General features: G+C 45.9%; 1 protein-coding gene across 1 annotated transcript in view; it reads right to left on the bottom strand.

Moving 5' to 3' along the window:
• STXBP4 (syntaxin binding protein 4) overlaps positions 1-13,781 on the bottom strand; it is a 192,091-nt gene that overhangs the window by 17,160 nt on the left and 161,150 nt on the right. The window contains 1 exon segment of the mRNA XM_030206863.1: positions 12,950-13,007. Coding sequence (XP_030062723.1) covers positions 12,950-13,007 — 58 coding nt within the window.

Here is a 13,781-nt window from a genome sequence, read left to right as displayed (position 1 = left end):
TCCACAGTCTTGCTTGAGTTTCAGCAAAGTCTTCCCTACTAGAGGTATGGAAGGATACGCATACAGGATGCCTGTTCCCCAATGCAGGAGAAAGGCATCTGAAGCTAGTCTGTCGTGGGCCTGAAACCTGGAACAGAACTGAAGGACCTTGTGAATGATCTGAGTGGCAAAAAGAACCACCGAAGGGGTGCCCCACACTCGGAAGATCTTGCGGGTGACACTCATGTCCAGTGACGACTCGTGAGGTTGCATTATCATGCTCTGCCTGTCGGCCAGACTGTTGTTTACGCCTGCCAGATAAGTGGCTTGGAGAAACATGCTGTGACGGCGAGCCCAAAGCCACATCTGGACGGCTTCCTGACACAGAGGGCAAGATCCGGTGCCCCCCTTCCGGTGCCCCCCTGCTTGTTGGTGTAATGCATGGCAACCTGATTGTCTGAATCAACATGATTTGGTTGGACAGCCGGTCTCTGAAAGCCTTTAGAGCGTTCCACATCACTCACAATTCCAGATTGATCTGAAGACCTTTTTCCTGAAAGGACCAGGCTCCTTGAGTATGAAGCACATCGCTCACAATTCCAGGAGATTGATCTGAAGACCTTTTTCCTGAAAGGACCAGGCTCCTTGAGTATGAAGCCCATCTACATGAGCTCCCCACCCCTAGAGGAATGCATCCGTTGTCAGCACTTTTTGTGGCTGAGGAATTTGGAATGGACGTCCCAAGGTCAAAATGGATTGAATCGTCCACCACTGCAGAGAATTCCAGAAGTCGTTGGACAGTTGGATTACATCCTCTAGACTCCCCACAGCTTGATACCACTGCGAAGCTAGGGTCCATTCAGCCGATCTCATGTGTAGGCGTGCCATGGGAGTCACATGAACTATGGAGGCCATGTGCCTCAGAAGTCTCAACATCTGCCGAGGCGTGATCTGTTGAGACGTTCAAACTATAGACACCAGGGACAGGAGGTTGTCTGCCCTTGCCTTGGGAAGATAAGCTCAAGTTGTCTTCGTGTGCAACAGAGCTCCAATGAATTCCAACTTTTGAACTGGGGTGAGATGGGACTTGGGAGTAATTGATCATGAACCCTAGTAGTTCTAGCACCTGAATAGTCATTCGCATGAACTGCAGAGCGCCTGCCTTCGAGGTGCTCTTCACCAGCCAATCGTCGAGATAAGGGAACACATGCACTCCCAGTCTGCATAGCGACGCTACAACTACCGCTAGACACTTTGTGAACACTCTGGGCGCAGACGCCAGACCAATGGGTAGTACACAGTACTAAAAGTGCTGAGTTCCTAGCCAAAATCGAAGATACTTCCTGTGAACTGGGAGTATCGAAATGTGTGTGTAAGCATCCTTTAAGTCCAGAGAGCATAGCCAATCGTTCTCTTGAATCATGGGAAGAAGGGTGCCCAAGGAAACCATCCTGAACTTTTCTCGGAGTAGAAACTTGTTCAGGGCCCTTAGGTCTAGGATGGGACATATTCCCCCCCCCCCCCCCCCCCGTTTTCTTTTGCACAAGGAAGTACCTGGAATAGAATCCCAGCCCTTCTTCCCCTGGTGGAACGGGTTTGACCGCTTGGGCCTTCAGAAGGGCGGAGACTTCCTCTGCAAGTACCTGTTTTTGCTGGGAACTGTAAGAATGAGCTCCAGGTGGGCAATTTGGAGGTTTGGATTCCAGATTGAGGGTGTATCCTGACCAGACTATTTGAAGGACCCACCGGTTGGAGGTTATGAGAGGCCACCTTTGGTGAAAAAATATCAACCTCCCTCCAACCGGCAAGTCGTCCTGCACAGACACGTTTTACAGAGGCTAAGCTTAACTGAAGTCAGTCAAAAGCCCGTTCCTTGCTTTTGCTGGGGAGCAGCACGGGCCTTAGATGCACGTTGTTGACGAGAATGAGCGCGCTGGGGCTGAGCCTGGGAAGTCTGTCGAGAAGCAGGAGTGTACCTAAGCCTAGGATAGGAATAGGGAGCACTCCTCTTCCCCCCCAAAATACCTCCTAGATGAGGAGGTAGTAGCAGAGGATGCCCAGTGGGAGAGAGAATCCATAGCATCATTATGCTTCTTGATCTGATCAACAAGATCCTCTACTTTCTCACCAAAAAGGTTGTCCCCCCCCCCCCCCCCCCCCCGGCAAGGAACATCCGCCATTCGCTGCTGGACCGAATGATCCAGGTCAGAGACACGCAGCCATGAGAGTCTACGCATCACTATACCTTGAGCAGCGATCCTGGATGCTACATATAAGTACATAAGTACATAAGTAGTGCCATACTGGGAAAGACCAAAGGTCCATCTAGCCCAGCATCCTGTCACCGACAGTGGCCAATCCAGGTCAAGGGCACCTGGCACGCTCCCTAAACGTAAAAACATTCCAGACAAGTTATACCTAAAAATGCGGAATTTTTCTAAGTCCATTTAATAGCGGTCTATGGACTTGTCCTTTAGGAATCTATCTAACCCCTTTTTAAACTCCGTCAAGCTAACCGCCCGTACCACGTTCTCCGGCAACGAATTCCAGAGTCTAATTACACGTTGGGTGAAGAAAAATTTTCTCCGATTCGTTTTAAATTTACCACACTGTAGCTTCAACTCATGCCCTCTAGTCCTAGTATTTTTGGATAGCGTGAACAGTCGCTTCACATCCACCCGATCCATTCCACTCATTATTTTATACACTTCTATCATATCTCCCCTCAGCCGTCTCTTCTCCAAGCTGAAAAGCCCTAGCCTTCTCAGCCTCTCTTCATAGGAAAGTCGTCCCATCCCCACTATCATTTTCGTCGCCCTTCGCTGTACCTTTTCCAATTCTACTATATCTTTTTTGAGATACGGAGACCAGTATTGAACACAATACTCCAGGTGCGGTCGCACCATGGAGCGATACAACGGCATTATAACATCCGCACACCTGGACTCCATACCCTTCCTAATAACACCCAACATTCTATTCGCTTTCCTAGCCGCAGCAGCACACTGATCAGAAGGTTTCAGCGTATCATCGACGACGACACCCAGATCCCTTTCTTGATCCGTAACTCCTAACGTGGAACCTTGCAAGACGTAGCTATAATTCGGGTTCCTCTTACCCACATGCATCACTTTGCACTTGTCAACATTGAACTTCATCTGCCACTTGCACGCCCATTCTCCCAGTCTCGCAAGGTCCTCCTGTAATCGTTCACATTCCTCCTGCGACTTGACGACCCTGAATAATTTTGTGTCATCGGCGAATTTAATTACCTCACTAGTTATTCCCATCTCTAGGTCATTTATAAATACATTAAAAAGCAACGGACCCAGCACAGACCCCTGCGGGACCCCACTAACTACCCTCCTCCACTGAGAATACTGGCCACGCAATCCTACTCTCTGCTTCCTATCTTTCAACCAGTTCTTAATCCATAATAGTACCCTACCTCCGATTCCATGACTCTGCAATTTCTTCAGGAGTCTTTCGTGCGGCACTTTGTCAAACGCCTTCTGAAAATCCAGATATACAATATCAACTGGCTCCCCATTGTCCACATGTTTGCTTACCCCCTCAAAAAAATGCATTAGATTGGTGAGGCAAGACTTCCCTTCACTAAATCCGTGCTGACTTTGTCTCATCAGTCCATGTTTTTGTATATGCTCTGCAATTTTATTCTTAATAATAGCCTCCACCATCTTGCCCGGCACCGACGTCAGACTCACCGGTCTATAATTTCCCGGATCTCCTCTGGAACCCTTCTTAAAAATCGGAGTAACATTGGCTACCCTCCAGTCTTCCGGTATTACACTCGATTTTAGGGACAGATTGCATATTTCTAACAGTAGCTCCGCAAGTTCATTTTTTAGTTCTATTAATACTCTGGGATGAATACCATCAGGTCCCGGTGATTTACTACTCTTCAGCTTGCTGAACTGACCCATTACATCCTCCAAGGTTACAGAGAATTTGTTTAGTTTCTCTGACTCCCCCGCTTCAAATATTCTTTCCGGCACCGGTGTCCCCCCCCAAATCCTCCTCGGTGAAGACCGAAGCAAAGAATTCATTTAATTTCTCCGCTACGGCTTTGTCCTCCTTGATCGCCCCTTTAACACCATTTTCGTCCAGCGGCCCAACCGACTCTTTGGCCGGTTTCCTGCTTTTAATGTATCTAAAAAAATTTTTACTATGTATTTTTGCTTCCAACGCTAATTTCTTCTCAAAGTCCTTTTTTGCCCTCCTTATCTCCGCTTTGCATTTGGCTTGGCATTCCTTATGATCTATCCTGTTACTTTCAGTTGGTTCTCTTCTCCACTTTCTGAAGGATTGTTTTTTGGCTCTAATGATTTCCTTTATCTTACTGTTTAGCCACGCCGGCTGACGTTTAGTCTTTTTTCCCTTTTTTCTAATACGTGGAATATATTTGTCCTGAACCTCCAGGATGGTGTTTTTAAACAGCATCCACGCCTGATGCAAGTTTTTTACTCTGCGAGCTGCTCCTTTCAATCTTTTTTTCACCATTTTTCTCATTTTGTCGTAATCACCTTTTCTATAGTTAAACGCTAGCGTACTTGATTTCCTAGTTTCACTTCCTTCAATGCCAATATCAAAACCGATCATATTATGATCACTGTTATCAAGCGGCCCTCGTATCGTTACCCCCCCGCACTAGATCATGAGCACCACTAAGGACTAAGTCTAGTATTTTTCCTTCTCTTGTCGGCTCCTGAACTAGCTGTTCCATGAAGCTGTCCTTGATTTCATCAAGAAATCTTATGTCCCTTGCGTGTACAGATGTTACATTAACCCAGTCTATATGCGGGTAATTGAAATCCCCCATTATTATTGTGTTGCCCAGTTTGTTTGCGTCCCTGATTTCCTTTAACATTTCCGCATCCGTCTGTTCGTCCTGGCCAGGCGGACGGTAGTACACTCCTATCACTATCCTTTTCCCCTTTGCACATGGAATTTCAATCCACAGTGATTCCAAGGAGTGTTTTGTTTCCTGCAGAATTTTCAATCTATTTGATTCAAGGCTCTCGTTAATATACAATGCTACCCCTCCACCAATCCGATTCACCCTATCACTACGATATAATTTGTACCCCGGTATGACAGTGTCCCACTGGTTATCCTCCTTCCACCAGGTCTCAGAGATGCCTATTATATCTAATTTTTCATTTAGTGCAATGTATTCTAACTCCCCCATCTTATTTCTTAGGCTCCTGGCATTCGCGTATAGACATTTCAAACTATGTTTGTTGTTCCTAAGTACATCATGCTTAGTACATAAAAAGTGTCGAACATACCCCTGGCCAGGAATTTGACACACCTTCTGCTGCCTGACCACCTGGAGAAAAGGCTCAGCTTGCTCCGGAGGGAGCGCATCAACCAAGCTAGACAGTTGCCTTATCGAGTCCCGCAAGTGAACGCTCGTGAAGAGCTGGTATGATTGGATATTGGCATAGCGACCTGATACATCTTCCTCCCAAAAGAATCAAGAGTCCTAGCTTCTCTGCCTGGGGGCGCTGAAGCATAGTCTCTAGTACTCCTGGCTCTTTTGAGGGCGGAATCCACCACCATAGAAATGTAGGGTAACTGAGACCTCATCAATCCAGGTTCACCATGGATCCGATACTGGGATTCAGCTTTCTACGAGACCATGGGGCCAGACAGAAGGGCTGACCAGTTTCGCATAAGGTCTTCCTTCAGTACCTTAAGCAGAGGGACTGTCACAGCCTCTTTAAGTGGAGAATTATCCAGGACTTCGAGCATCTCAGTCCTGGGCTCATCCTCAACCTCCACAGGGAAGGGAATAGCCGTAGCCATTTCCCGGACAAAAGAGGAAAAGGAAAGACTCTCCGGTGGAGATAGTCTCCTCTCTGGTGGCACCGCGGTCGGGGACCTCACTGTAGAAGAAGGGCCAGACACCACTGCAGCAGACGGTACAGAAGGCGCAAGCACCCCCGACACCAAAGCTGACTGTCGTAGCAGTCCCTCCAGAAGTTCTGGAAACAAGGTCCGGATGCGCTCGTTGAGAGCCGCCATTGTTGAAGGCTGCGGTGTCAGTTGAACAGGTGGTGCCAGAATCCGTGAAGGCTCAGGAGCAGGTACTGGGCTGCTAGGAGACCGACGCAACGGCACCTCCTGTATCGAGGGGGAGCAATCCTCTCGGCGCCGACGCTTCTCAGGTGCCAACTCTCTTGACGCCCTGGAGCTCCTGGTACCATGTGTCAAAGGAGAACGATATTGCCTTTGCTCGACGCCCGTCGAGACTCCTCGGTACCGATGAGGAGGACGTGGAATCCTCACATCTCCTTGGGGCTGGGTCCGACGAAGGTCGGTCCCGGGGGGCCTGCATAACAGGAGGCCTCGAGGCAGGTGGAGACCCACTCGACGCCTCACTGCTCCCAGCATGAGTTGGTCTCTCAGCAGCCGTTACCTCTCTTCCCAACGTCAATGCTCCTTTTGATGTTGATGCCGCCGCCAACCTCAGTACAGATGTCGAAGGACCAAGCCCCAAAAAGCTTCTCTCGCTGGGCTTCTCAAGATGCTTGGGTCCGTTTCTTCATATGAAGACACAGACTACAAGCGGCTGGGCTATGGTCGGGCCCAAGGCACTGGATACACCAAGCTTGGGTATCGGTACCTGAGATGGTCTGGTTGCACCGAGTACAATGTTTGAAGCCGCTGGGTGTCTTCAATGACATGGAAGGGAAAACGGCTTCGGCGAAATCAAAAGACGCGACTGTGCCTGATAAAAGAAAAAAGGGCACAAAAATAAGGGAATAACCTGACCGTGCGGCCTAAAAACCGGCCACGACAAAAAATAAAGGAAACTTGAAAGGGGAGAAAAACTAAAAGTACAGTACGGGAACTTTTTTTTTTTTTTTAAACGACAAAAATAATATAACAAGAAAAATTAGAAGAAAAAGCGAAAATCTTGAAGACTCTTTCCCGGGCCTGAGAGGAGCGCAGAAAAAAACTACCGCACCTCAACGCGGAGAAAAGAAAACTAAAGGGCACACTTGCGCGATGGGTGGGAAGCTGTCTGCGCATGCACGGTGTGCGTGATTCACGCGCCAGAAGACTCTAGGCAAAAAACTTTTAATTTTTATTCAAAATTTGTTCCATTTCCTGGGCCGACGCGGACGTCGACCCACATGTGAGAACAAGCAGCCTGCTTGTCCTCGGAGAACAATGTGTTACAATCTACACTGAGAAGGGGTCACAAAATACAATAATCGGTCCTCAATTTGTTAACTTGATAATTTAGCATCTGATTTTATTTTCCTTAAAGGGTCCATTCAACAAGGGTCAAAATCAACCAGTTTCACTAGTGATACACAGTCACTACAAACTTGTCCCATTTCCTGACAGAGGTGCAGAGGACATTGGCCTGTTTGCTTGTCAAGCAACAACCCCCAATCCTTTTCTCCCTCCTGGGAGAGGTCAAGGGAAAAGAAAACTCACAAAGATAAAAGGTTGTAGTTAGTATATACAGAAGCTTCCAGGAGAAAGTCTTGGGTCACGCTGAATAACAGTGAGCTCACACAAACTGTCTCAAATCCCTCAGGTCTTCTGTTCTTTTATTAAGAAAGCATTAAATCATGGATTAACCAGACAATAGGTTTACATCACAAATCATGGGACACAAACTCTGAAAAATCATTGGCTACGTTATATTCTGCTTAACCATCAGCAAGTTAAAGGGGGTTCAGGACAAAGTTCAATAGCTGTGAACCATTCTGGTAAAAAATCTAACTATAGTAAGAAAGAAGAACTCCTTTGTAACTAGCACACATTATTTTATACTGCACCTGGTGCTCAGACATGCAGGCTAAGAGCATGCATCACTTTCAGTTCCCTGTTTTCTTTCAGACATGTCTATGTCTAGTGACAATTTTCAGCATTTCAACAGATGGGACAGACAAGCATTTATTCATTTTCATCTTATTTTCCATAATAACATTTACCTTCTAATAATTTCCTTGTGGATGGATGAGGGGGGGGGGGGGAAGAGGAGGAATAACCATTATTTTCATATATATTCTCATTATCATCAGGCCCCTATGACACGTCTTTCAGCTGACAAACTTTAGTTTGTGCTAGCTGGTGGCACCTTAGATTTACTGAGGCACAAGCCTTTGTGGACAGTAAGACCCTCATTTTATCAGAATGTCTATGGAAATAGTTGCTTTTACACATGTAGATTGCGAATAATTATTTCAGAAAACCATGATTTTATATGTGTAGCCATTATTTATATGATACAGAGATTTCAAGGGGGTGTGGTTTGTGTGGGATAAAAGTCTACACATGTATGAGAAAAAAATTTCACCACTGAGTTTTACATCAGCTGAGATGCATGTATAGGTTATTTCCACCTCCAAAATGAAGCCAAATTAGAACTGCAGCACTTACCCCATTTGGGTTTGCAAAATGGGACAGTTATGGCAGGGATGTAGCCACACAATTTGGGCTTCGGCCCACCCAGCAGCGGTGCACCCATGCACGTGGCATTAGGGAGCAAGCTAGGCTCCCACCGCTGTTTTTTTAATCTCCCTTGGTGCCTGTTCAAAGGCTCGCCGGTAGTAAGAATTGATGCCGCCGGATGACCTGAAAGCCTTCCCCCCTCTGCCACATCCCCCCCCCCCCCAACTCTGATGCAAATTCCTGGGAGGAAAGCAGCAGAGGGAAGGCTTCTGGGTCAGCCAGCAGTAGCATCAGCGATTCTTACATGCTGCCAGTGACCCTTCAAAAAAAGATGCATGGAGGAGTAGGACTAGAGATAGGGAAAATTGTTGGGCATGGGGGTGGAGGGTAGGGAGAGAAGGAGAGATGCTGTACGGGGGGGGGGAAGGACAGAAGAGAGAAAAATTGTTGGGCATGGGGATGGAGGAGAGGGAGAGAAGGCGAGATGCTGCATGGGAGGGGTAGGAGAGAGGGAAAATTGCAGGACATGGGAGTGGAGGAATAATTGTTGGACATTAAGGGGGAGAGATGGAAAGATGCTGGGAAGGAGAGAGGAATAATTGTTGGGTGTAGAGTAGGGTGGGGAGGGAAGGAGAGATGCTACACAGGAGGGGTGAAGGCCAAGAAAGGAAGAAATATTGGACCTGGGAGGGAGAGATGCTGCACAGGAGGGTGAAGCACAAGAGAGGAAGAAATGCTGGACCTAGGAGAGAGGGAGAGTTGCTGCACAGGGGAGAGAGGGATGAGGGAGAAATGTTGGACATGGTGATGAAGGAGAGGAAGAGATGGAGAGATGCTGCAGGGGGAGAGAGATGTTAAGACTTGGGATGCAAGGGAGAAAGAGAGAGAGATGGTGGACAACGGGAGAGAGGGAAGAGGAAAAAGAGGGAATGATGCTGGACATGAGGATGAAGGAGGGAAGAAGAGATGCTGCACAGGAGGGGGAAAGGATGGAGATGTTGGATCCAAGGGCAGAAGGGAGTGAGGGAGAGATGCTGGACTATGGGTGGGTGGGATGAGAGTGAGAAATGCTGGCCCCTGGGGGAGGGGGAAGAGAAGGGACAGGAAGATGCTGGGAGAGGATGGAGAATAGAGGAGAAATAGGGAGCAGATGCTGGGCTAGTAGGGTGGAGGGAGACAGACACACACAGGGAATGGTGGAACCATGTAGGAGAGGCCAAGGGGGGGCAGGCCAAGGAAATGAACAAGAAGAGCATAGTGATTACAGGGGGTAGAAATATGATAATGGGGAATAGACTGAAGATGAAAGGGAATGGAAGGCTGAGGAAGGAGAGCTAGGGGGTGAAAGGAAATGGAAATCTGAAAGGTATCTGAAAAGTAAAAAGGAAAGGGGTTAGAAAGAGGGTGAAATTTGAGTGGACAGAGAGCCTTTTTTCCCCATCACTCTCAGAAGAATGGCTAAAGTAGCAAAAGCTTTACATTTGGAAGCTGGAGCACCAACTTCTTTAGCCACATACCATCCATGCGCTTTTCATAAACCTTCATAATTCAGTCAGTTTCTTCTACAACTGGCAAAGTTACTCACGAGCTCATTCAACAAACTTTCCATTAGAAGAGAAATAGTGACAATCTACTTTTACTGGTGTTAATCCTGCATGTGGCATGTCAAACGACCTGATATTCAAAGGTGACTGGATAATGATTAATACACAGGTTCAGCAAGCTCAGCACTGCATTACTGAATGTGAAACAGTGTGGTTTCTGACAGTCGCGCCATGGTATTTGCACAGTGATAGTAATGAAGCGGCGGCAGGTGTCTTCGCAATTAAAAGCACAGCAAGACCAGTATTCCTTTTGGGTAAAAGTAGGGCAAAGTAGCACAAAAATTCAGTTTGCTTGCATAATTTAGAAACAGACATCTAATATTCAAGTACTACTATGCAGATAACGTCTGCTGACCAGGTCTATTCGCTGATGTTCTGTGGCACTGAAAATCATTAAGGACTGCCCCTGCAATATATGGAGAGTACATGGGTGGTACATGGAAGGAGCATGGGCAGGTCCCAGAATTATCTGGGCAGTGGCATTCAGTTCCCTTATATGGATACAAAAATTGGTAGAAGTTATCCAGATAGTTTTCCGGAGAGTGGGAACGAATATTGCTGTTACCCAAATAACGCTGGTGGTGACTGCTGTATCTGGATATTCAATGAGGCACTGAATATCTGTATTATATTTAAATGCTGTGGCCGGTGTTCAGAAAGCATTTGATAAAGTCTTTCATAAACGACTCCTCAGGGAATTAAAATGTCATGGGATAGGAAGCATGAGCCAATTCAGTACAGTCCGCCAAACTGTGCGTGACATGCTGGGTGTTAGGCACTCTTCTATAATGGAATCTGGGTGCTTAAGATGCCATTAAAAAAAAATATAGAAACTACACAATTAAGAATGCTCTCAATATATCATAATGGATTAAGGACTTTCCAAATGTTAAATTCAATTTAAATAAATGAAACCTCAAGAATCCAGGGTGCCTACAGAAATGGTCTACCCTTTAACAGACTCATCATCACAGGTTTCTTACCAACCTCTGAAACCAACCACAGTGTAAAAAGCTCACTAATGGAGAAAAAAACACTGTGGCAAAAAAAATGTAGGGACCTGTTCTTTAATGTGATGCCTAGAGATAGGCACCCCCTACGTGCGTCAAAGGCGCCATTAAATTGAATAGAAAAGTCCCCTATCCATAATAATATATTAAAAAAAAAAAAAACTGGAAGAATATAACAATAATTAAAGTCCGGGTGCACCACATACATATATGAAAAACTGTCACTTAGCTTCTACCACTGGAGCAAAGACCGCCTGTTATAGTCCAATCCAGGAGAGCGATGACTTCCATCGTAAAACCCAAAGGGTGGCCACGCATAGTTGTTAACCCCTGCTTGAGGGGGAATTCTTAATCATGTCCACCAGTCTTGAAAGCCTTTCTAAAAATACATTTTGCAAGTATTTGCCCATATGTAAACCAGCTGCCTACTGCTTCCAAAATGGCTCTCCTTATGTGTCAAATTACTAAAAAGGTAATTCTATGAACTGGCACCTCAGTCTAGCCACCCAAATGCCAGGCACTTAGTGCCAATTCTATAATGGCATCTTGCTATCAATATTCCATTACAGAATACTAACATAAAGTCAGCACTGGAGTGCCCATGTGTAAGGAGTAGTCTAGTGGTTAGTGCAGTGGACTTTGATCCTGGGGAACTGAGTTTGATTCCCACTGCAGCTCCTTGTGACTCTGGGCAAGTCACTTAACCCTCCACTGCCCCTGGTACAAAATAAGTACCTGAATATATGTAAACCGCTTTGAATGTAGTTGCAAAAACCTCAGAAAGGCGATATATCAAGTCCCATTTCCCTTTCCCCTATTATTTGAGATTCTACATGGAATGTTGCTAGTGGAGGAGTAGCCTAGTGGTTAGTGCAGTGGACTTTGATCCTGGGGAACTGAGTTCGATTCCCACTGCAGCTCCTTGTGACTCTGGGCAAGTCACTTAACCCTCCACTCCCCCTGGTACAAAATAAGTACCTGAATATATGTAAACCGCTTTGAATGTAGTTGCAAAAACCTCAAAAAGGTGGTATATCAAGTCCCATTTCCCTTCCCCCCCTTCCCTATTTGTAACCATGCTCTCTTACACCATGTCAATGGCAGATGTAAGTTGGCGTGCCTAGGTGCCCTAAGAGGCCCTTTTACAAAGCGGCGGTAAGCTCAACGCGGCTTACTACCGCTGAACCAACGCGGCTGCTGGTGGTAGTTCTGCCTTGAGTGTGTGCCATTTTCGGTGCACCGGAATATTTGTTTTATTTTATAGCGTGGTGCTAATCCAGCGGTTACCGTGGAAGCTCTTACCACCACCTCAATGGGTGGCGGTAAGTGCTCCCCCCCCGCACGGCCATGCGATAAGAGTAATCTTACCGCATGGCCATATTTTAAAGGGGCTTTTATCCGCTGCAGTAAGAAGGGCCCTGGCGTGTGGGAAAAATGGCCCCTGCGCTACCTCAAGGCCTTTTTTCCCCGCGGCTTGTTAAAAGGACCCCTAAGCGACATATGTGGTTTATAGTATGTAACGGGGAGACACACCCATGCCACACTCACATGCCCACCCCTCTTGCAGTCAGGCGCTATGGCACTTAGGAGCTATGTCACAGAATAGTACCTAGTGCACATTGGTGTCTGCCAATTTAATGGCGCCTTTGACGCACGTAGGGGGTGCCTATCTCTAGGCATCACATTAAAGAACAGGTCCCTACATTATTACCTATAAGCTACAGGTGCTCTGTAAACAAGTCTATTTAAATGACATCACAGATCATAAGCTGCATTCACGGTCGTTCATTTCCCCCAATTAATTTTTATGTTCCTATTGAGAGGTTCTGAAAATGCTGTTTGCTGATTATTCACATCTCTGCCCTATTCCCTTCCAGATGTGAGAGAAATTGCTTAGGCAGCTTTGAGGCCAGCGCTTACTTGATGAAGTACTTGATTCCATCTGCTGTGTAAGCTTCCTCCCATCCGTAAGGTAAGCCTATACAAAAAAAAAAAAAATATTTAAACATGCTGGTAGGAAGGTTTGAAGGCAGCATACCATTTAATGGTGATGATCATTTGTACAACACCGTTAAAACTTTGAACCCAACAAGTTGAAATTTTGTTATTAGATTCAACAAAAGTTCAAGATGAAATTAGTCTTTTAACATATTTGCAAGATTCAATTAAAAAAAAAAAAATCACACATGGAAAGACATGTCCTTCATATGAAAACTGAAATGAACTATACCCAAAATTACCAAGCAGCAGGCACAGAAGGAAATACGAGTGAAAATGTTAAAACTATATTGGAACTCTTTATCCTTTGGGTATTACAAACTGAATGTATTGTAGAAACTGCCATCTCTGGTCCAAGATACAACTAATTTCTCCTACAACACTTGCTCCCAAATATTGAGAGAACTGTGCTAAAGGGATGAGGTACAGATGGGTAAATAAGCACAGGTTCTTTCATATAGGAAAGAAATGCAATTGGTTCTTTTATAAATTTTTCTAGGTAATATGCAAAATGGTTTCACATCCCTTCACTGAGACCACATCTTTTTCTCCTGCTCATAAATCTTTACACAAATTACATGGGGTCATTAAAGAACACAACACAAAGCATGCTGCACGGGAGATAAGGTCACAGGTGCATGGTATGGATCTAGAAGGTCCTTCTCAGTCTAATATGAAGAGAGGGAAAGAATATCCAATTTTGCTAGCAGAAAGCCAGAAAGACATCTGAGAAAAATGTTTGTATCTGTTCCCT

Source organism: Microcaecilia unicolor, chromosome 6 (assembly GCF_901765095.1).
Source record: "Microcaecilia unicolor chromosome 6, aMicUni1.1, whole genome shotgun sequence".
In the NCBI taxonomy this organism is placed as follows: domain Eukaryota; kingdom Metazoa; phylum Chordata; class Amphibia; order Gymnophiona; family Siphonopidae; genus Microcaecilia; species Microcaecilia unicolor.
Note: the sequence above shows the minus strand (reverse complement) of the source record. Positions and strands in the feature narration are given on the sequence as shown.